The sequence below is a fragment of the Heterodontus francisci genome, chromosome 19 (assembly GCF_036365525.1).
Source record: "Heterodontus francisci isolate sHetFra1 chromosome 19, sHetFra1.hap1, whole genome shotgun sequence".
NCBI classification, from domain to species: Eukaryota; Metazoa; Chordata; class Chondrichthyes; order Heterodontiformes; family Heterodontidae; genus Heterodontus; species Heterodontus francisci.
Genome location: NC_090389.1, coordinates 53,976,594 through 54,001,112, shown reverse-complemented (window position 1 = coordinate 54,001,112; position 24,519 = coordinate 53,976,594). Strand labels below are relative to the sequence as shown.

At 44.1% G+C, this 24,519-nt stretch overlaps 1 protein-coding gene across 4 annotated transcripts in view; it reads right to left on the bottom strand.

Moving 5' to 3' along the window:
* LOC137380061 (protein FAM3C-like) overlaps window positions 1-24,519 on the bottom strand; it is a 73,848-nt gene that overhangs the window by 39,856 nt on the left and 9,473 nt on the right. For all 4 annotated transcript variants that reach the window (XM_068051620.1, XM_068051621.1, XM_068051623.1 and 1 more), the window contains exon 2: window positions 3,666-3,779. In XM_068051620.1, coding sequence (XP_067907721.1) covers window positions 3,666-3,678 — 13 coding nt within the window. In that variant the 5' untranslated portion in view covers window positions 3,679-3,779. The remainder of the gene's footprint in view (window positions 1-3,665; window positions 3,780-24,519) is intronic.

Here is a 24,519-nt window from a genome sequence, read left to right as displayed (position 1 = left end):
TTTAACATCTTGCTTAGAGATGTTAGGTCTCACTGATGGAATACAATAATGTGCCGACTGTGTAATCCGCAAAGATACAGATTTCCCAAAGACAATCTCCTTATCATGTTCCATATCCAATTTCATCCGAGCCTTTTTCACAGACTGTTTACTTACAGCAAAGATATTTCACTTTAGGAAAGATGTGTAGGCATTGGAGAAAGCACAGAAAAGATTCACGAGTATGGTTCCAGGGATGAGAAACCTCAGTTGTGAAGATAGATAGGAGAAGTTGGGACTGTTTTCCTTGGAGAAGAGAAGGCTGAGAGGAAATTTGATAGAGGTACCCAAAATCATGAGGGGTCTGGACAGAGTGGATAGGGAAAAACTGTTCCCACGCATGAAAGCATCGAGAACGAGAGGGCACAGATTTAAAGTGATTGCAAAAGAAGCAAAGCGACCTGGGGAAAAGCTTTTTCATGCAGTGAGTGGTTAGGATCTAGAATGCACTGCCTGAGAGTGTTGTGGAGGCAGGTTCAATCGAGGCATGCAAAAGGGAATTAGACTATTATCTGAAAAGGATGAATGTGCAGGGTTATGGGGAGAAGGCAGGGGAATGGAACTAGGTGAATTGCTCATTTGGAGAGCTGGTGCAGACACGATGGGCTGAATGGCCTCCTTCTGCACTGTAACAATGCTGTGATTCTATGATAGTGAAGGATTGTTGCTGCAATAGATATGATAGATTCTGATAGAGCCGTGAACTAACTTTTGGAGGCTTCTGCTTCATTTGACACATGGGGCTAAATTTTTAAACAGCCGCGGAGGTGGCACCTGAGGCAAACGTGCCTTCAATTTCCTGACACTGGCCGCTGTGCCGTTTCGCCGGCATGTTGCTGCCTCTAGGCCATTTTAGAAGTGGATGGTTAGGAGAAGTGACAGCTACCTGCCTGAAAAGGGTGGGGAACAAAACAAGACCCTTAGATCACTAGAATTTTCCAGTCGGCTGTCGGGCAGCCCCCTCCCCATCTTAAGCTGAATCCTGGACAACAAATGGAAGTGAACTCTAAGCGGCAGACTTGGCGGGTGCGCTACTCCATATTACATTTTTAACCCCGCCGTGGCTGCATCAGTTAGATGGTGACAGCTACGGCCACAGGCTGCCCTGTGCAGGGGCTTCCCCTCCACTGTAGTGGGCAGCTGTGGCCCGTGTAAATTCATCTTTATTAAAAGGTCAGAGGGGGCCTCCATCTTAGGTGCCCTTTTTCTCTTACCTACATTGGAACGTCCCACCTCTGATGGTGGGGCTGCCGATCTATCAGCGCTGGAGGGCCTCCTATTGGCCCTCCAGACTTGGGAACCCACCTGCCATCCTTAAGTGAATGGCAAGAATGCACGCTGGCCACTGATTGGCCAGCTTATCAAAAATAGCATCGGGCTTCGGGTATTGACGCAATGTGGGGTCGGGACATGGAAACGCACACAAAGTTGGGGTCCTGACCCCAGAACAAAAATACAGCCCATGGTGTGAAATTTTTATTCATTCAAAACCCACCCACTTGCACAGAGTTAAAATTGGCCCCTGGTCTCAATATCTTTGTGAAATGAGTGGAAATCCAGCATAACAGCATCTCCTTATTTGCATATTTTTGCCTGAATAGTAGATCAGTTTCCTTATTAGCTCTCATATCGCTCTAGACTGCCTCTTGGACCTCAGTTTCTCTCTGCCTCCCCTCGTTGCTTCCTATCACATGTCCTGCAACTCTCCCTCTCCTTATTCTCCACACTATGCCCCTGCCAATTCTTTGACCCATCCATCACAAACCTCTGCTAAAGACCTATCATTTTGCCATCACATTCTCATCTTATCTGGACAGCATCATGACCCACTCCTGCTGCGACCACCATATCCAAGCTGTTCACCGCATTCCATGGAAATGAATTTCTCTAACTCCCTCCCTATCACACTCATTACCCCTGACACCTCCTCCAATTCCTTCAGTGAGTCTCTGGCTACCCATCTCTTCCACATTGCCCTCAGAAATATCCTTGTTCTTGGAAAGAAGACTCACTGCATTAATGCCCTCACCCTGCTTGAGAATGTTAACATTGTGGGTCTGACAAAGGGTCATCATTTTTTCTTATTTGTTCATGGGATGTGGGCATTGCTGGCTAGGACAGCATGTATTGCCCATCCCTAATTGCCCTTGAGAAACATTAACCATAATTTCCTTTCTTTGCAGATGCTGCCTGACCTACTGAGCATTTCCAACATTTATGTTTTATTTCAGATTTCCAGTATCTGCAGTATTTTTCATCTTGCTCTAAAGATTTAAATTGCTACTTAATCATTTAACTTTGACATTAACCAATTTTCATGAGCATTTTATTTTGTTTTTGCTTACTCCAACTTATCCAAACAGCCTCTCTAGTTTCGTGGTTCTTTCCCCCTTCAGTATTATTTCCAAATTACACTGCCAATTTTAATTCTATTCACTTAAAATCAGCTTTCTTGAAAGGCTGTGTTTGCTGACAACGCAACCACCAGGTGGTGCAATACTGGCACATGCGCAATGCAGCCTCATCTACAGAAACGTCACTGTTTGTGATGTATCAGGCAGCTGCCAGTAATAAGGCAGGCGTGGGAATGAGTGGGGAAGAGAAGCGGCGATTGCAGGAGGGCGCAGGAAACTGAATGCGGCGATCACAGGAGGGAGAGGGGTACTGTTGGGGGCTGGGTGTGGAGGTGTCGATTGCAGCCATTGAGGGGTGAGGGAGTTTGAGTTCAATTCATTTTTTTGTGTCAAATTGAGCAGCGCCATCTTTATTATTGGCAGCTGCCTGATACGTCACAGTGATGTTTCTGTCGATGAGATTGCATTCGTGCATGTGCCAGTAGTACGCCACCTAGTAGTTGTGTTGTCAGCAAACACAGCCCTCCAAAGTCAAGATTGGCTTCTTCACTGTTATCCTTTTAACATTCTATGCAAACAATATTTGTGAATTTACCTCTTGCATGGAATGTCTAAAGCCTCATTTCAGTTTAATTAATGTGACCAACAATTTGGATCCTCCTATGCCTGGTCTCTTTACTTGCTCAATCAATTGTTTGCTAATTTATCAGTTTACACCTATTCTTAATCATTAATTGCCATCTAACTCAACCTGAATGTTTATACTGAAGTGAAATTAACTTTCTTGATAACAGCCATGTTCTCCGTTGTGTAAAAAGCTACTACTCCTCTGAATTTCTTTTTCTGTCCCTCCTAGTCCATGCTTAATGAAACTCCTTGCCACTTTCTGATCTGAATCTCTCCAGTAAGCTGATTAAATCCACCTGCACATTCCATGTATCAGTCTCTATTTCCAATCCCTTGTTTTTTTTATATCAGCATAAAAATCTAGTTACCGAGAACATTTTATCACTGCAAAGTATCAGGTGGTTTGGCCCAGGCTTTTTGCTAACAAATAGTACCCACACATTGTTAAACTGTAATTATTTGCATATTTCACCTCTCAGTCAACCATAGCTATTAAATCCCTTTCAAATTGTGAGTAGTGGATCTTCAGTGAATATTTCTTAAAACAGAATTCATTCTTACATCACTGAAGTATACAAACAAAATTCTGAATGCTAAAGCCACCATAGCCAAGATACCTGAAGACTTAGGAAGTGAAGTTCTTACCTGTGATCCTCATTTCTTGGTAAGTACAGGATGCAAAAGTTCAAGTACAATTTTTTTGTATTTTCAAAACAGTTCCAGTCACTTCCTTGTATATGATGATTGTCTCAGCATTTCCTGAAATGGCATATCAATCATCAAAGCAGTAAAAGCTAGTACAACCTTCTTAACCCATTGAATACTCAATTACTCTGTCATATCTTTAATTCACTAAATATTGATCTTAACACATATATTGTTAATATTTAATGGAAAATATAAATGCACAGCATAAATTGCACAGAAATATCTACCACTGGAATCTTACTATAGTTTTCATTGTGTAAAAATAACAGTGTTCACAAATGCCTTGAAAGTGGGTAGATAGATTCTCGTTAGGCAAGGGAATCAAAGGTTATCAGGGGTAGATAGGAGTGTGGAATTCGAGACACAAACAGATCAGCCAGGATCTTATTGAATGCCAGAGCAGGCTAGAGGGGCTGAATGGCCTACTTCTGTTCCTAATTCGTATGATCGTATGAATTGTTTTCTAACTGGCACCACTTCAGTTCTACTTCTAACAAATTGATTGCAGAGGGACATTGACAGCTGAGGTACCTTGTCTTTCCAGCTCAAAAATGTCTAACTGTAATAAGTGTTTGGGATAGAAATGCAATACTGTATTAAAGTGCCTTCTGCTTGCCATAGTCATGTGACCTCTACCATGCAGCACTCTCACTGGGGGCAGCCATTACAGTCAGTTTCATTAAAGGCACAGTCCACACCAGACTGGTGTTCTGTGAGCTCATAATATGGTGTCAGAAGTGGAGCCAAGACTGAGTGGTGCAGAAGCACAGCTATGGAACAAAGGCCACAGGAATGGTCACGACTGTTAAAAGCTGCTAAAAGCCACAGGAAGCCACAGAAAAGGAACAAAGAAACAGCTGAAAGCACAGGGTAAGACAATGGCTGCAAATTTTCCTCAGCCTGCGCCGGTTGAAATGAAAGGTGATATGAAGCAAAACTGGCAGTTTTTCTACTTGCAATGGCAAAATTACAAAATTGCAACAGATTTAATTAACAAACCAGAGCAGCTGCGAGTTGCTACACTTTTATCACTGTTGAGGAGAGACTGTTACAAAGTGTATTCCACCCTAAATTTCCCTGAAGATTAAAAAAAACAGACAGCAGAAATGTTGAACGCCTTGAAGGCACGCTTTGAACCCCAAGCGAATGTAACCTGTGAACCGTATGTGTTCAATATTAGGGCCCAAAGTGAAAAAGAGTCCATTGGTCAATATGTGACTGCATTAACACAGCTCACAGAATCCTGTGAATTTTACACAAGTAAAAGATGATCTAATTAAAGACAGGATTATATTAGGCATGAGGTATCCCGCAGTGAGAGCATGTCTACTGAGAGAAGACAAACTTACTCTCAGGAAAATGATTGACATGTCCAGAATTGCTGAGGTTGTAAATCAGCAGCTAGACCATATTCATGGCAGAACAGACCAGGACTTGCATTATGTTGACATACATTCCAGGCGGAAAGGGCAGAAAGATCACTGACAAAGAGCAGGATGCAAATACTGCAGAGGACATCATGCATAGGAAAAGAAGGCATGTCCAGCATGAGGAGAGCAGTGTTCTCACTGCAAGAAGCTGAATCATTCTGCACATAAGTGTTTGGCTAGAAGGAAGCACAACAAGCAGGTACAGATGGCCACTGGAGAGATGTCAGCTGAAGATTCTGACAAATCACTATACACCATGCAACAGGTTGGTTCAGTCAGGTCAATAGGTGATAAATGGTTTGTGACTGTTGGAATGATGACTGCAGAGGGAGAAAAGCAAGTCAACATAAAGTGCCAGATAGACACTGGTGCGCCATGCAACATCATGACCTTCACAGACCTGTGCGAAGAGGCTCAACATGGCGATCCAAAAATGAAGCCCTCAAAAGTAAGGTTGAGGCTATATGATGGCACCATACTAGTGCCAAGAGGACAAGTTACTCTGAGAGTCCAATGCAATGACAAGAATGAAGATCTGGAGTTCCAGATCATAGACAGCAAGCAAAAGCCACTCATCTCAGCTAAAGCAAGTCTAAAGCTTCGACTGGTAACCCTCAACGTGCAAAAAGAGATTTGCAATGTGTCGCAGCACACTAAACCATCGACTGTGGAACAGACCCTAGAGGAGTACAATGATGTATTTACAGGTTTAGGATGTCTTCCTGGAGAATATCATCTCGAAGTAGATAAGAGGGTAAGACCAATTCAGCATTTGCCGAAAAAAGTTCGAGCTGCCCTCAAGGCTAGCCTGAAAGACAAGATAGGAGAGCTGGAAAAGAAGGGAGTAATCAAGAAAGTGACAACCCCTACAGAATGGATTAGCAGCATGGTAGCAGTGAAACAACCTGGAAGGCTGAGAGTATGCATCGATCCAAAGGATCTGAATACAACTCTGAAGAGATCTCACTACCCCATGCCAACCATTGAAGGAATTTTGCCACAACTTGCAAAGGCAAAAATCTTCACTACCCTAGATGCGAAGGATGGTTACTGGCAACTGAAGCTGGATGAAAGCAACAGCTTTCTAACTATATTCTGGATGCCATTTGGGAGATACTGATGGTTGCGCATGTCATTTGGCATTTCCACGGCTCCAGAGGAGTATCAACGCAGACAGCATAAGATAGTTAGTGATCTTCCTGGATTGGAAGCAATAGTGGTGCAGTGGTTAGTACCACAGCCTCACAGCTGTCGTGACCCAGGTTCAGTTCTGGGTACTGCCTGTGTGGAGTTTGCAAGTTCTCCCTGTGACTGCGTGGGTTTCCTCCAGGTGCTCTGGTTTCCTCCCACATGCCAAAGACTTGCAGGTTGATAGGTAAATTGGCCATTGTAAAAATTGCCCCGAGTGTAGGTAGGTGGTAGGAGAATGGTGGGGATGTGAGAGGAAAAAATGGGATTAATGTAGGATTAGTATAAATGGGTGGTTGTTGGTTGGCACGGACTCGGTGGGCCGAAGAGCCTGTTTCGGTGCTGTATCTCTCTATGACTCGATGGATGATCTGCTAGTTTATGGATGAGGAGACACAATGGAAGAAGCCATTGCTGACCATGATCAAAATCTAGTGCGACTGCTAGACAGAGCTCGCCAGATGACGCTGAACAGGAAAAACTTGCAATTAAAGATGCCCGAAGTCAAATGCATAGGTCATGAACTGACAGCAAAACGTCTTTGCGCAGATCCCTAAAAGGTGAGAGCGGTAGCAGCAATGCAGCAACCAACAGATGTAAAAGCAGTGCAACAATTTGTTGGATTTGTCAACTATTTAGCAAAATTTGTTCCCAATTTGTCATTGTCTTTGCTTTGAACATTTTCATCAATATCTACTTGGAAGAGACAAAGTGACAGTTGAGTCCAACCACAAGCCACTTCAAAGCATTTTCCTCAAGCCACTACTATCTGCTCCAAAGCATCTGCAAAGGATGTTACTCCAGTGACAGAGATATCATCTAGATGTGACATACAAGCAAGGGAAACAGATGTACATCACTGACATGCTTTCGAGAATTGCACTCCTTATGAAGAAAGTAGAGGATGTTATGACACAGTGTGAAATCTTCCAAATCCAACGTGAAGCTGCAGCTCGACATGCTCTGGAAGTCATAAACCCAGCAGAGACATTGAATCTGACAGACAAGCACCTTGCTCAAAACTACCCAACAAGATTCAACTCTGCAAGTATTGCAAGAAGTAGTGATGAAAGGCTGGCCTGACAGCATCAAGTACACTTCTGTGGTCACAAGAGCGTATTGGGCATACAGAGATGAATTGACAGTCCAAGATGGCATTGTACAAAGGAAATAGAGTCATTATCCCTAAAGAGTTGAATGGAGAGATGCTAAAGTGTATCCATGCAAACCATCAAGAATTGAGTTGAGTCTGATGAAGGCAAGAGAAGTGCTCTACTGGCCAAACATGAGCAATGAAATCAAGGACCACATGAGCCAGTGCAGTGTGTGTAATGAGTACCAAGCTAAGCAAGCTAAAGAGCTGCTGATGACACATGACATCCCAGACAGACCTTGGATGAAACTGGGAGTAGACCTCTTCACTCTTACAGGAACTGATTACCTTGTCACCATAGACTACTATTCTGACTACTGGGAGGTAGTCCAGCTGACCTCAATGATGACTGGTGAGATTGTAGAATGCCTGAAAGCAGACTTCAGTCATCACAGTATTCCAGACATTCTGATGACCGACAACGGCCCTCAGTTCACAAGTGAAGAATTCAGCCACTTCGTAAAGGATTGGGAAATTCAACACCATACATCATCTCCACACTATCCCCAATCCAATGGAAAGGCTGAGGGGGCAGTGAAAATCGCCAAAGGAATCATAAAGGAATCGAGCAAATCTGGCACAAATATATTCAAGGCAGCCCTCGAGCGGAGAAACACACCTACCAAAGGAATGGAAAGTACTCCAGTACAAAGACTAATGTCACATCACACCCAAACTACTCTTCCAGTAGCAAAAAAGCTACTGAAGCCAGAAGTAGTAACAAACATGAATGACAAAATCAAGGTGAAATGGCAGAAAGTCAAATTTCACTTTGACAAAACTGCCAACCATTGCCAGAATTGAGCATTGATGGGCCAGTCAGGGTGCAAATGTTCAATGCTATCAACAAGCATCAGGCCAAGTGGCAACTTGGGACCTGTGTAGAGCAGTTGTCACCTCGATCGTGTGCGTTGGAAGTTAACGACCTGATATACCGTCGCAACCACAGACACATGCACACAACTGGAGAAGCTGTTCCGTCAAAGCAGGTTGCCAATCAGGAAGAATGACGAACTACTAATGCATGAGAACAGTTGTGTGCATAGTGGGTAACTTGGGCAACTCACAGTGTAAATGATGATGCATGCAAGTTTTTTTTTTGTTCTTTTTGTATGAAAAGGGGGATGTTTGGGATAGAAATACAACACTGTACTAAAGCGCCTCTTGGCTTGCCATAGTCATGTGACCTCTACAATGAGGTACTCTGACTGGGGGCAGCCATTACAGTCAGTTTCATTGAAGACAGAGTCTACACCAGACTGGTGTCCTGTGAGCTCATAACAATCAGTGTCATCAATAAGAGAAATAGAGAAAAGCAAAAGAAACAGTAGTTATAGAACATAGAAGTTTGGAAGAAGAAAGACCATTCAGCCCATCAAAATTCATTCCTCTAGTACATTACCTCTGCCACTATATGTGAGATTTCATTCATAGGATGAGTCTCAACTCCCTTTGAGAGTATAAGTAGCTTGTCTCATCCCACATAATTTTTAGACAATGGACAAAACTTGCAACATTTCTGTTTAGTCAAGTTTGGGGCACAATCTTGATTGCATCTTTTTTTTAACCGTCCTCAGCAGAATTTTCTAAGGCTCCTGCCACTGGGGAGCACCTTATATGTAGTCAGGAAGTTATTGGAATGTCATGGATGCATTGACATGAATAGATAGAAAATCATAGGAAATCTACTTCCCACTGTATGAGACCCCACTGATTACGAGATGTCTCAGAAAATACCACCTTTAATGAATAGTGACTGAGTAAAGAAACTTCCATGAAGCTAAAATGATTGCTTCGTCTTTGGCACAATGAATGGTATGCCACTATATTTTGAAAGATGTCAATTTTTTTTTCTATTACCTTGTCTGGTAGACCACTACAAACATTTATCACTCTTTGAGTACTCTTTGAGTAAATCATATTCTAATTGGAACTTTAATTTTATTTCATATTAATTTACATTTGTGTCCTACTTATTGTACAAGGTAAAAATCTGCATTTAACTTATCCATAACATTGTATATTTGATATACTTTGTGCCGATTCCTCTTGAGCACCTCTTTTTCTAGGCTGGAAAACTTTTGTTTCTCTATTCCTCATAATTCACAACTTTTTGTTTCTGGACCAGTCTTGTTGCTCTTTTCTGTTATAATCAGTCTTTAAAACACAGAAATGCTTGGAGCTTGAAAATGCCTTTTCTTTCATATGAATAGGAATCAAACACTAATAATTTGAATTGATAAAGGCGGGGCTAAAGTGTGGCGAGTCAAAGAGACTTCGTAGTTGGCAGGAAAAAAGACAGAAGCGCAAGGGGAGAGCCAACTGTGTAACAGCCCCAACAACCAATCTTATCTGTAGCACCTGTGGAAGAGTCTGTCACTCTCGAATTGGCCTTTATAGCCACTCCAGGCGCTGCTTCACAAACCACTGACCACCTCCAGGCGCTTACCCATTGTCTCCTGAGACAAGGAGGCCAAAGAGAGATATAGTGCTTTTAACATAGTAAAGCATCCCAAGCTGCTTTGCATGAATCAATAATCAAACAAAATTTGACACCGAGCTGCATATAGAGATATTACGACAGCTGACCAAAGCTTGGTCAAAGGAATAGATACATGGGGCTTAAAATTTATTTTACAAAGTTATAACTTACAAACAATAGTTTCTGGAAGAGTGGAGACTTATGCTGCAATTATATTGATAAACTATTTCCTCAATTTTTACAGCCACACCAACTGTCTTTTTTATTCAGTCCGGTCCTTTCTACAGCAGCCATCTTCTTCGTCTTCTTTGGCCTCCTGTCTCGAGAGACAATGGGTAAGCGCCTGGAGGTGGTCAGTGGTTTGTGAAGCAGCGCCTGGAGTGGCTGTAAAGGCTAATTCTAGAGTGACAGACTTTTCCACAGGTGCTGCAGATAAAATTGGTTGTGTTACACAGTTGACTCTCTCCTTGCACTTCTGTCTTTTTTCCTGCCAACTGCTAAGTCTCTTCGACTCGCCACACTTTAGCCCCGCCTTTATGGCTGCCCGCCAGCTCTGGCGATCACTGGCAACTGACTCCCACAACTTGTGATCAGTGTCACAAGACTTCATGTCGCGTTTGCAGACGTCTTTAAAGCGCAGTCATGGACGGCCGGTGGGTCTGATACCAGTGACGAGCTCGCTGTACAATATGTCCTTGGGGATCCTGCCATCTTCCATGTGGCTCACATGGCCAAGCAATCTCAAGTGCCGCTGGCTCAGTAGGGTGTATATGCTGGGGATGTTGGCCGCCTCGAGGCTTCTGCGTTGGAGATACGGTCCTGCCACCTGATGCCAAGGATTCTCCGGAGACAGCGAAGATGGAATGAATTGAGACGTCGCTCTTGGCTGACGTACGTTGTCCAGGCCTCACTGCCGTAGAGCAAGGTACTGAGGACACAGGCTTGATACACTCGGACTTTTGTGTTCCGTGTCAGTGCGCCATTTTCCCACACTCTCTTGGCCAGTCTGGACATAGCAGTGGAAGCCTTTCCCATGCACTTGTTGATTTCTGCATCAAGAGACTGGTTCCTGGTGATAGTTGAGCCTAGGTAGGTGAACACTTGAACCACTTCCAGAGCGTGGTCACCGATATTGATGGATGGAGCATTTCTGACATTCTATCCCATGATGTTCGTTTTCTTGAGGCTGATGGTTAGGCCAAATTCGTTGCAGGCAGCCGCAATCCTGTCAGCAGCCATATCTATTTTAAAATAGGCTTGTGTGTCTATGGTTGTTTTAAAGTCTCAAACATAACTACATTGCTGTGAACCATAGCAGCCTCTTCTAATGATACATCCCGCCTTGTTTACTTTGAGTTTGCCTCACTGGCTTCAGAGTTACTGTTAACAACAAATTAAGTACAGCATTAGAGGAAAAGGTCCCACAATCTATCACTACTGCTCACAGCGATATACTTCACATAACACTATTCTCTTGTGATGTCAGGGTAATCATGATAAACTAAGAGACCAAACAAGTGTTTCATAAAAAAATGTCATGTAATCTACCTGCATAGAGGTCCAGCGTGCTTGAAAACAGGTAAAGCAGAAAATTAGATTCAGCAGCACTTGATTTAATATTACATGTTTCTTCTACTGAATTGCTCTGTCATTTAAGCGTAACAACAGGAGATTTCTGTATACCAGGGGTGTCTAACCTTTTCATGTGGGGGGCCACATTACAATGTTTGTCCTGCATTGGGGGCTGCTGAGAACATTTTGGAAAGATAAAGGCATAAAAAATTTATCTTGCTATTTTTTGTTCTGATGAAAGGTCACTGACCTGAAACATTAACTCTGCTTCTCTCTCCACAGATGCTGCCAGACCTGCTGAGTATTTCCAGCACTTTCTGTTTTTATTTCAGATTTCCAGCATCCACAATATTTTACTTATATTTTAGTGCATTTTTGTGAGGAAGCTTTAAATGAGAGCACTAATTTATTGACTTACTTTCTCATCACTATGTTGAACATTGATTTGGTGACATACCTGGGATTGTTTTTGCTTGTGTAAGTGCTCAATCTTACCTGCACACTTGATGTGATGTGGAGTATTCTGGATAGATGTCCAACTGTCAGGAGTGACCTGGATCTCTTTCTGTCGCCCCAGTCCCCCTCTCCCTCTCTGTCTCTCTCTCTCCCCTTCTGCTCTCACTGTCTCTCTTCCCCCCCCACCCCCAATTTCTGTCTGTCTCTCTCTCTCTCCCTCACTCAGTGCTCTCCATTCCCTCCATTCGCCACGCTCTCCACGCCCTCCGTTCCTCGCTCTCCACTCCACGTCTGTGTACTCACCTGTGGATAATAGAGGCAGGCCATGAATGCCGCCTCGCTGCTGGATGCAGCCATGTTGTGTGGAAACGAGGTCCTAACAAACCTATTTCTGCCTGCTGAGGTGCCTGACATTTCAGCAGTTTACATCCGCGGGCCGGATGGAAATCTTTGGAGGGCCGGAGTCTGGCCCGCGGGCTGTATGATGGATACCTTCCAGTGGGGGCTGGTTAACCCAGTTGGCTAGACAGCTAGAGTGTGATGCAGAAAGACACCAACAGCATGGACTCAATCCCCTTACCGGCTGTGGTAGTTCATGGAGGCCTGTCTCCTTGCCTTGCCCCATGCTTGAGGAGGGGTGATGCTTGAGGGTCAAGCAATACCAACTGTCTCTCTCTAAAGGGGAGAGATTACCAATGAAACAAGTCTGAAGAATCTTTCATGTGCAATGTTCTTTGTGCTCACAGCTCCAATTATAGGGATTGAAACTTTAACTTCTAAACTCGGTATTGTGTGGAAAACATTCTGGATTCTAAAAATGGGTTGTAAATCTAAGCAGAAGTAGAGATGTGTTCCAAGCCACACCTTATTTCACTCCAGTTTCATTTTACTATTCATCACAATGCTGGAAACCTGAGCACATTCAGGATTATAGGTGATCATGCAGCAGTGGGGGGAGGTGCAGAATAATGCAAGCCAATGAAGATCCAGGTATAGGGGAAATACAAGATGAGATAAAAACAATCCTCACATGGAAAAAGGCAAAATTGTATTTACCCATTTTGAGCATATTTGGTTGTGGAATGAACATGGTGTTTAACTGTGAACATAACCAATTCAGTAAAAATAATTTAGCGTGGAATATCCATGGAGCCCAGGTTTTAAACATATCAGTGACTTTCAATAATTATTGGTCACACATTATGCTAAGTGGAGTGCAAGGGATATAATATACAGATATATTAGTTTACGGTTGTAACTGAGGCTTAAATACTCTGGAAGGTTACACAAACAGGACAGAAAGCAACATGTTTGCACACAGCTACACAAATCCCAAGTAGTGAAAAAAAAATTAAGCCCCTGGGAACTAAATTGGAAAAGCCCCAAAAACGACACTTAGCTTTGCTCCAAGCCTCACGCCCACTGAGCTGGATTTTGTGCAGTTGGCGGGGGTCCTGATGCTGGGCCAGAAAGGCATGGGGAACCCTACTCAACCGTTTTGGGAACCCCTGGCTGCATTTTATAGCACACAGGCAGTTAACTGCCCGGCGCCGCTGTCCCTGTCCCTTTAAGGACGGGGAGCTTGCCTCCAAGAGCTGGCAGCTCAGCATTTCCAGCAGCGCCACTGGGAGCGGTGGCCACTACTGGTCCTGCAGGAGTCCTGGACCATGGGAGCAGCCATGGAACCCAGAGTGTAGGTTAGTGGGGGTGGCCTCACTGGGGCCAGACAGGCAGGTCCTGGCGAGGGGTGGGGTGGTTGTTGAGGTGTGGTGCTCGCACAGGGGCAGCATTTGCCGCCAGGGCCCTCCATCAGAAGGGCACCACCCAGCCCCCAGGGAGGCTGCCTGGTTCTACTGGGCAGCTTCCCCATGAAGCAGAGGGCCTCCCTGCCCGCTGGTAAAATGCCAGCAGCGGCCAGAAGACACCCTTAACTGGCCATTAATAGTCCATTTAGGAGGAGCCTCAATCGGCCTCTGGGTGGGAAGACCATTCTCAACCTTTCCCAACCCTGACAAAATTGAAAGGCATCTGGAAGGCGATGGGCACTCCACTCCCTACCTCCAACACCTCACCCCACCGCACCCCCCCCCCAACCCCGCCTACCCTCACTATTTTATGGGCATCTCTGCTCTTTGCCCATCCCTAGAGAGCAGATAAAATTCAGCCCACTATGTCAGTTGTTCAACTATGACAGCCACATCACCACATCAACCAAACTGAGCGCATGGCACTCAGTGACACACTTCCCTCTCTCTTGTACGGCAAAGTGACGCACAATTGGAAGAAGCAGAAGCAAACAGAGAGGGACAGGTGTGCCTACATATCCTAACCCCCATGGAGGGGACAGTACTGGCCATCATTGGGCTGCCTATTACTGAGGTCGTGGTCAGCAGTTGTACTGAAACCATCGAGGGTGACAATATCTTCATACCTAGTCCTAATCCTCACAACCCTTTTCAACCTCATCCCACACTCTGATTTACAAGTTACACATGATGGAAGCATGCATCTCTGAATCTTCCTCCTCCCTGCACCACAACCTTAACTTTATGCCTTTTTCCTTACAGATACCCAACAGTCGCAACCTGGCCAGGCAGTGCAGACACAACCAAAAGGACAGTGATGAAGAAGACACAGCACCATCACTTGATTTCACACTCGCAGCCACCAGTTCAGATACTGACACTTCAGGTATGTTAGAGGAATAGATTAGAGGCAGAATTTGCCTGTGGTGAGACACTGGGAATGTGTGGGCTGCATCTAGAGCAGGGGACAAGGATAGCGCAGGTGCCAGCTCACTGGAGGGCGAGGTCACACACGGGTTCTGCTGCAGAGGACTCAGATAAAGATGCCAATGGGGCGGCCTACAGAAGAATGCTGATGAGTATGCACAACAAAATGCTTGGTGCAGTGAGAAACCTGCCAGATTGCTTGTGGTCAATGTCAAGGAGCATGGAGGTGTGCAGCACCAACTTGGCATAGGACTTTGCACAGAGCTTGGAGCCCATCCTTTCCAGTACGGAAGTGGTGACAACTCCAATCTCACTCTTGCAGATCCAACCATGATGCAGTGTCGAATAGCCGATGTTGCAGTTTCTGTTGCAGCACAAGCAGCAGCCATTCAATGTCTGAGAGCTGCAGTGGAAGTACAGACTCCTGTCATCATGATTGTGGATTATAGTGTCAAAGGGATTTGCAGGGTGTCACAGGAGTCCAGCAACCTGTTCTCCAACAGATTACGAGGACTGCTGAGGCACCACCCCATGGGAAAGGCAGTGGCTCCGTTAAGCACAAAAGAACAAAGAATAAAGAACAAAGAAAGTACAGCACAGGAACAGGCCATTCAGCCCTCCAAGCCTGCGCCGATCTTGCTGCCTGCCTAAACTAAAACCTTCTGCACTTCCGGGGACCGTATCCCTCAATTCCCATCCTATTCATGTATTTGTTAAGATGCCTCTTAAACGTTGCTATCGTACCTGCTTCCACCACCTCCCCGGCAGCAAGTTCCAGGCACTCACCACCCTCTGTGTAAAGAACTTGCCTCACACATCCCCTATAAACTTTGCCCCTCGCACCTTAAACCTATGTCCCCTAGTAACTGAATCTTCAACCCTGGGAAAAAGCTTCTGACTATCCACTCTGTCCATGCCACTCATAACTTTGTAAACCTCTATCATGTCGCCCCTCCACCTCCGTCATTCCAGTGAAAACAATCCGAGTTTATCCAACCTCTCCTCATAGCTAATGCCCTCCAGACCAGGCAACATCCTGGTAAACCTCTTCTGCACCCTCTCCAAAGCCTCCACATCCTTCTGGTAGTGTGGCGACCAGAATTGCACACAATATTCTAAGTGTGGCCGAACTAAAGTTCTGTACAGCTGCAGCACGACTTGCCAATTTTTATACTCTATGCCCCGACCGATGAAGGCAAGCATGCCATATGCCTTCTTGACTACCTTATCCACCTGCGATTCCACTTTCAGTGACCTGTGGACCTGTACGCCCAGATCTCTCTGCCTGTTAATACTCCTAAGGGTTCTGCCATTTACTATATACTTCCCACCTGCGTTAGACCTTCCAAAAGGCATTACCTCACATTTGTCCAGATTAAACTCCATCTGCCATTTCTCCGCCCAAGTCTCCAACCGATCTATATCCTGCTATATCCTCTGACAATCCTCATCACTATCTGCAACTCCACCAACCTTTGTGTTGTCCGCAAACTTACTAATCAAACCAGCTATATTTTCCTCCAAATCATTTATATATACTACAAAGAGCAAAGCTCCCAGCACAGATCCCTGTGGAACACCACTAGTTACATCCCTCCATTCAGAAAAGCACCCTTCCACTGCTACCCTCTGTCTTCTATGACCGAGCCAGTTCTGTATCCATCTTGCCAGCTCACCTCTGATCCCGTGTGACTGCACCTTTTGTACCAGTCTGCCATGAGGGATCTTGTCAAAGGCTTTTCTGAAGTGCATATAGATAACATCCACTGCCCTTCCTTCATCAATCATCTTCGTCACTTCCTCAAAAAACTCAATCAAATTAGTGAGACACGACCTCCCCTTCACAAGACCATGCTGCCTCTTGCTAATAAGTTTGTTTGTTTCCAAATGGAAGTAAATCCTGTCCCAAAGAATCCTCTCTAATAATTTCCCTACCACTGACGTAAGGCTCACCGGCCTATAATTTCCTGGATTATTCTTGCCGGCCTTCTTAAACAAAGGAACAACATTGGCTATTCTCCAGTCCTCTGGGACCTCACCTGTAGCCAATGAGGATGCAAAGATTTCTGTCAAGGCCCCAGCAATTTCTTCCCATGCCTCCCTCAGTATTCTGGGGTAGATCATCAGGCCCTGGAGACTTATCTACCTTAATGCTTGGCAAGACACCCAACACCTCCTCCTTTTTGATAATGAGATGACTGAGATTATCTACACTCCCTTTCCTAGGCTCATCATCCACCAAGTCCTTCTCCTTGGTGAATATTGTTGCAAAATACTCATTTAGTTCCTCGCCCATTTCCTCTGGCTCCACACATAGATTCCCTTCTCTGTCCTTGTGTGGGCCAACCCTTTACCTAGTTACCCTCTTACTCTTTATATACGTATAATAAGCCTTGGGATTTTCCTTAATCCTGTTTGCCAATGACTTTTCATGACCCCTTTTAGCCTTCCTGACTCCTTGCTTAAGTTCCTTCCTACTGTCTTTATATTCCTCAAGGGATTCGTCTGTTCCTCGCCTTCCAGCCCTTACGAATGCTTCCTTTTTCTTTTTGACTAGGCTCACAATATCCCGCGTTATCCATGGTACCTGAAACTTGCCAATCTTATCCTTCTTCCTCACAGGAACATGCTGGTCCTGGATTCTAATCAACTGACATTTGAAAGACTCCCACATGTCAGATGTTGATTTACCCTCAAACAGCAGCCCCCAATCTAAATTCTTCAGTTCCTGCCTAATATTGTTATAATTAGCCTTCCCCCAATTTAGCACCTTCACCCGAGTACTACTCTTATCCTGATCCACAAGTACCTTAAAACTTATTGAATTATCGTTACTGTTCCCGAAATGCTCCCCTCCTGAAACTTCGACCACCTGGCCGGGCTCATTCCCCAATACCATGTCCAGTACGGCCCCTTCCCTAGTTGAGCTATCTACGTATTGTTTCAAGAAGCCCTCCTGGATGCTCCCTACAAATTCTGCCCCATCCAAGCCCCTAACACTAAGTGAGTCCCAGTCAATATAGGGGAAGTTAAAATCACCCACCACTACAACCCTGTTACCTTTACATCTTTCCAAAATCTGTCTACATATCTCCTCCTCTATCTCCTGCTGACTGTTGGGAGGCCTGTAGAAAACCCCCAACATCGTGACTGCACCCTTCCTATTCCTGAGCTCCACCCATATTGCCTCGCTGCACGACCCCTCCGAGGTGTCCTCCCGCAGTACAGCTGTGATATTCTCCTTAACAAGTAATGCAACTCCCCCACCCCTTTTACATCCCCCTCTATACTGCCTGAAGCATCTAAATCCTGGAACATTTAGCTGCCAATCCTGTCCTTCCCTCAACCAAGTCTCTGTAATAGCAACAACATCATAGTTCCAAGTACTAATCCAAGCTCTAAGTTCATCTGCCTTACCTGTTATACATCTTGCATTGAAACAAATGCACTTCAGACCACCAGTCCCACTGTGCTCCACAACATCTCCCTTCTAAACCCAGAGCTAACAGAGATTGTCTTCCAAGGCCATCTGCAATCACCTGCACTGAATGTCAGCAGCCTTCCACCAGCCATGCTGCAACCACTAAGGTAGCACTGGGACAGACAGAGCAACGTGGAAAAGAAACACTAAGGGAATGCACAAGGGTGATTAGTTGTCTCAGGTTGGAGGCACTCTCCCCTCCTAGTCACAAGGTTTTTCACTTCAAGTCCCATTCCAGGACTTGAGCACAACAATCAAGGCTGATGTTCCAGTGCAGTACTGAGGGTGTGCTGTGCCATCAGAGGTGCTGTCTTTTGGATAAGATATTAAACCTGAGGCCCCATCTGCCTGCTTGGATGAATATAAAGATCCCATGGTGCTATTTTGAAGAGCAGCAGGGGAGTTATCCCCGGTGCCCTGACCAATATTTACCTGTCAATCAACATCACAAAAACAGATTATCTGGTCATTATTAGGGAACGGAGTTTGGAGTGGGGACCAAAAACAATGGATTCAGTCTTCCCAATATTTATTTGGAGGAAATTTCTGCTCATCTAGTACTGGATGTCGGGTGAGCAATCTGATAATTTAGCAACGGTGGAGGAGTCGAAAGAAATGGTGGTAAGGTAGAGCTGAGTGTCGTCAGCATATATGTAAAAACTAATGCCGTGCTTTTCAGATGATGTCGCCGAGGGGCAGCATGTAGATAAGAAATAGGAGGTGGTCAAAGATAGATCCTTGGGGGACACCACAGGTAATGGTGTGGTAGCAGGAAGAGCAGTCATTACAAGTGATTCTCTGGATAGGGTTAGATAGATAAAGAATGGAACCAGGTGAGAGCAGTCCTACCCAGTTGGATGATAGTGGAGAGGCATTGGAGGAGGATAGTGTGATTAACCATGTCAAAGGCTGCAGACAGCTCGCGAAAGATGAAGAGAGAAAGTTTACCTTGGTCACAATCACATAGGATGGGTTATTTGTAACTTTGATAAGAGCTGTTTCGGTAGAGTGTCAGGGATGGACTGATTGGAGACATTCAAAGATGGGGTTCCGGGTAAGATGGAAATGGATTTGGGAGGTGACAACACGTTCAAGGAGTTTAAGGAGGAAAGGGAGGTTGGAGATGTGATGTGAGTTTGCAAGGTTGGTGGGGTCAATGGTTGGTCTTTTGAGAGGGGTGATGACTGCAGATTTATAGAAGAGAGAGATAACACCTGAAGAGAGAGAACAGTTTACAATATTGGCTAACATGGGGACCAGGAGGGGAAGTTGGGTGATCAGCAGTTTAGAGGGAATAGGATCAAGGGAAAAGGAGGTGGGTCTCATGGACAAGATCAGCTCAGAGAGGGCATGAGGGGAGATAGGACAGAAACTGGAGAAAGATGTGAGTTTAGGGCTAGGGTGAGGGGATCGTTATAGGAAGTTTGTCCAGGTGGGCTAGTGGAAGGGAGGGACGCACCAGAGGCAGCTGGTTGGATGGTCTCGATCTTAATGACAAAGATGTCCATGGGTTCCTTGCAACAATTGTTGGAGGTGAGGGTGGAGGAAACCGGGAAAGGGGTTTAAGAAGAAGGTTTGCAATAGAGGAAAGAAGCTGGGGTTATCTTTGCATTCCAGAGTAATCCTGAAATAGTGAGCAGTTTTAGCAGATGAAAGCAGGACCCGCTAGCAAACTGCAAGATGCTGCAAATATCCCCAGCTTCAGTCTGGGCACAGCCAGATGCAAATGTTTATTGCAATGATCACCTATAGAGGGTGGCACAGTGGCTAACACCGCAGCCTCACAGCTCCAGTGACCCAGGTTCAATTCTGGGTCCTGCCTGTCTGGAGTTTGCAAGTTCTCCCTGTGACCGCGTGGGTTTCCTCTACGTGCTCCGGTTTCCTCCCACATGCCAAAGACTTGTGGGTTGATAGGTAAATTTGCCATTGTAAAAATTGCCCCTAGTGTAGGTAGGTGCCAAGAGAATTGAAGGAAGGTGGGGATGTGAGAGGAAAAATGGGATTAATGTAGTATTAGTATAAATGGGTGGCTGATGGTCAGCGTGGACTCGGTGGGCTGAAGGGCCTGTTTTGGTGCTGTATCTCTCTATGACAGCCACTGCCAATGTGATCCTTGCCCTGCTGTGAGGTTGCAGTTATGACTGCAGCTGGTGGCAGATGTCATTGAGAATGTCTTTACACATTGTTCCTTACTGAGGTTCAGGTAAGAGAATTGCTCCCTGAACATGCTAGGTGGATGTGCTTCCCCACCCCCCCGCCCACCACTGCTGACAGCCTTCTCACCCTTCCCCTCCTCCATCTTCTAGCAGCTTGTCCTGTTCTGCATGGCCTCTGGTCATTCTCCAAGTCATTCTGTATTCCAAGGGGAATGCCTAATAATGCACCCATTTCTGGAAGCAACTGGTTTGTGCTGAAGCTTTAAAGCCAGCAAAACCTCCTTCAACACCTGTCACACCACTCCTTGTACACTTTTGCAATTTGAAACAACAATAGAAAGCATTAAATACTTGTAGAATCATAACAACAGCCAGAAGAAATCAATTAACAATTAACCCGTAAGTAGTTGATGATCCTTTCAAGTTGTGCTATTGGAGGTCCTTACTGCCTTAATGTTCAGCTATGCAAGGTTAAAAGGAGGTGTTGTCTGGAGTATTGAGCTCTGAAATTGCATCACTGGCATTAAATCTGCGTTGAATGCTTTTTGACCTCATGATCTGCATTCATTGAGAACACTAATACATGCAACAATATGGTTCTGGGGCGATTCATCCTACAAGTGTGTATATGCAACATGGATGCCATTTTAGAGTACTGAGGGCAAAAATGCACCCAAAAAATGGGTGCTAATCAGCCCAATTTCTTGCCCCCATGTTTGAAACTTTTCACCAGCTGTAGGCAATACCTCTGGTTTATTGAGAAAAATGTGAAGACTACTAAATAGGAATCTAAGATGTAATGAGTTTAAGTAGATTTAGAGCACAGTGAATGGGAATGAATGACATGTGATTCTGTTCTAAAGGGCCAGATCTTGCTGAAAAAATAAATGTGTTAGTGACGCATATTGTTATTAATGCACAAATTGGCAAGCAAATTCAGGGGATTAAGAGATATGCTGTGAATTGGGAACCTCCAGAATTTGCTGGTCGTTTTACACCAACAGCGTCTCACTCTTTAACCTCCCTGCTATTTTTAAAAACCTGCTGGATATGCACATGAATTGTCCATTAAACTTGCCACAAAGTTATATCTCGTAATTAAAACCCCAAGTAATAACCTAATAATTGTTAAAGCAATTTCCAATCAAATTCTCTGGTTCAGAAAGGGAACAATTAAAACTGTATGCTTTCATTTTGTCAGATAATGAATTGAGCTTAAAGATTTTTAAAATTTCAAATTTTATTTTTTTCTTTTGTTTTTATCTCTATCCAATCTTTCTCTTCCTTTCTTTATTTCATTTTCTGTACCTAGTTTAATTTTAAATCACCTTCCTTTTCCATCATTTTCTTTCTCAACCCTTATATTTGATTGGTTAAGGAGATAGACTGTTTGTCCCACCATTCTCTAAGGTCCATATGCCCCAGTGCCTTTGCCTCGCCGTTATTAGTTCGCACTTTCAACAAGTTTTGACGTGAAAGAATTTTGAGCTGAAGGGTGCAGAATAACGTCCAACTAGTGGCACATATCCCTGCTTCAGCAAGATCAGATCAGATAACATAACTGAGAACTTTGATTAAACCTGCGTCTCATTGATCCCAAGTGTGTTTCAGAAAGTAATTCTACAAATTTGCACTTACAGCATGGAGCTGCAACCACAAATTTGAAGTTTCTGCATGTACCCCACACAGTCTTCGTAGAAACATTTGAAAGTACCAGATTATGTAGTCACTTACCTAGAATTTCAATGGTGGTGCGTCTATTTTTCATGCGCTAAACAAGCTTGCAATGTGATTGTGATAGTGAAAGAGGAGGTAGTTGAGACACTAGATGGGTTAAAAACTGATAAAGAGGAAGTATTAGAAAGGCTCCTGTACTGAAAGAAAGTCACCAGGATCAGATGGGATATATCAAAGGATTCTGAGGGAAGCAAGGGAGGAAATTGCGGAGGCACTGGTCATAATCTTCCAATTTCCCTTAGATACAGGGGTGGTGCCAGGGGACTGGCGAACTAAAAATGTTACCTTTGTTCAAAAAAGGTGTAAAGATAAATCCAGCAACTACAGGCCAGTCAGTTTAATCTTGATGGTGAGAAAGCTTTTAGAAATGATCATCCAGAATAAAATTAACAGCCACTTGGACAAGTGTGGATTAATTAAGGAAAGCCAGCAGGATTTGTTAAAAGAAAATTGTGCTTAATTAACTTGACTGAGCTTTTTAATGAGCTAACAGAGGGTTGATGAGAGTAATCCGGTTGATGTGATGTGTATGGACTTCCAAAAGGCGTTTGATAAAATGCCATGTAATAGGTTTTCCAGCAAAGTTGAAGCTCATGGAATAAAAGGGACAGTAGCAGCATGGATATGAAGTTGGGTGAGTGACAGGAAACAGAGACTAGTGGTGAACAGTTGTCTGTTGGACTGGAGGAAGGTACATGGTGGAATTCCCTGGGGTCGGTGCTAGGACCACTCTTTACTGGCTTCTATGATTCTATGGTTCTTTGATTCTAGGAAGTGGGGAGCTGTGTTGGAGGATTGTGTGGTCCATAGTGGACTCTAGAATAGAGTCTGAAGTTGACAAGCAATTTACTGACTTCTATTCAATGAGTACATATACAAACAGCAATAGCTATCTAGATTCCCACAAGGAGTACTTGAATATTAATCTTAAAGGAGCAGGCCAGGTTAATAGCTAAACATGATAATAATGCTCCAGACCTCAGACTAGCCATAGTATAATGTTAACAATGATAATAATATTGCAGAATGCTCCACCTCAGTTCTCTTCCTGCCGTATGTTCCTCAGGTCTTAGTTTCCGTGGCCCTGCTGATGACAGGGGTAAGTTGTGGAGTTTTGGATGAGAACTTCAATTCTCCTTGACAGCTTCACAAGTTTCTTGGCAGTTTGTCTTTCCAACTCAGTTAGAGTGCAACTTGAGTGTAATAAGTGACTACTATTTTATGCTTCACTCCAAAGCCTCAAGTTTTAGTTGTAGTAGAGGGCTTTCAATGGTACTATGAATGCTTAGAAAGCCCAACTTACAGCAATATTTTGCTTTTATTTCTCTTTTGTCTCTCTCTTTTGATGAAATAAAGGAATCCTGCAGATGTGGGATGTATGAGCACAGCATAGGCAGGAGATTGTGTTCCTCAGATATGTCTGCTGGTAAGAGCTGGTTCTGCAGAGACCCACAGGATAACCAGCACTTCTGATTTAAAGGTAACTTCATTTTTATATAAGTCCAAAAAATTGAAAGTGCCATTTTGCTCAAGAAGTCTGTGAAAAGGTCTGTGTATTTTGTGACTAAGTCTTTCAATTACCCTTGTTAAAACAGTTGGAACAATGAATCACTATAGCTACATTCTTGATCTTTTGCTTTCATATGGAAAACATACAGCAATAAAAAATGACAGGCAATAAACTGTTCACTTAAATTAATGCACACAATTTCCATGACTGTCAACAAATGAAGTTTGTAAATGAATCATTCTAATCACTTGTAACTAAAATAAAATGATGAATGAGCTGCTTCCCTACCCACAAGCCTGTTTTTTTAGGAAGGATGTGAAGGCACTGGAGACAGTACAGAAAAGATTCATGAGAATGGTTCCAGGGCTGAGGAACTTCAGAAAACTGAGAGAAAATTTGATAGAGGTATTCAAAATCATGAGGAGTCTGGACAGAGTGGATAGGGAAAAACTGTTCCCACTCGTGAAAGGATAGAGAATGAGAGGGCACAGATTTAAAGTGATTGGTAAAAGAAGCAAAAGCAACAAAAGGAAAAACTTGTTCACGCGGCGAGCAGTTAGGATCAGGAATGCACTGACTGAGAGTGTGGTGGAGGCAGGTTCAACTGAAGCTTTCAAAAGGGAATTAGACTGTTATATGAAAAGGAAGAATGCGCAGGGTTACAGGGAGAAGGTAGGGAAATGGCATTAGGTGAATTGCATTCGGAGACTCGGTGCGGACACGATGGGTTGAATGGCCTCCTTCTGCACTGTAACAATTCTGTGATTCTGTTTGCTCTCAATCCAGAACTTGATGTTGAACATCGTGTCATACTTGATCTTCAGACCAAATTTCATCATGTATTGTGGTTCATGTTACATCTGCTGAATACATATTCTTTTGATAATCCTGGAA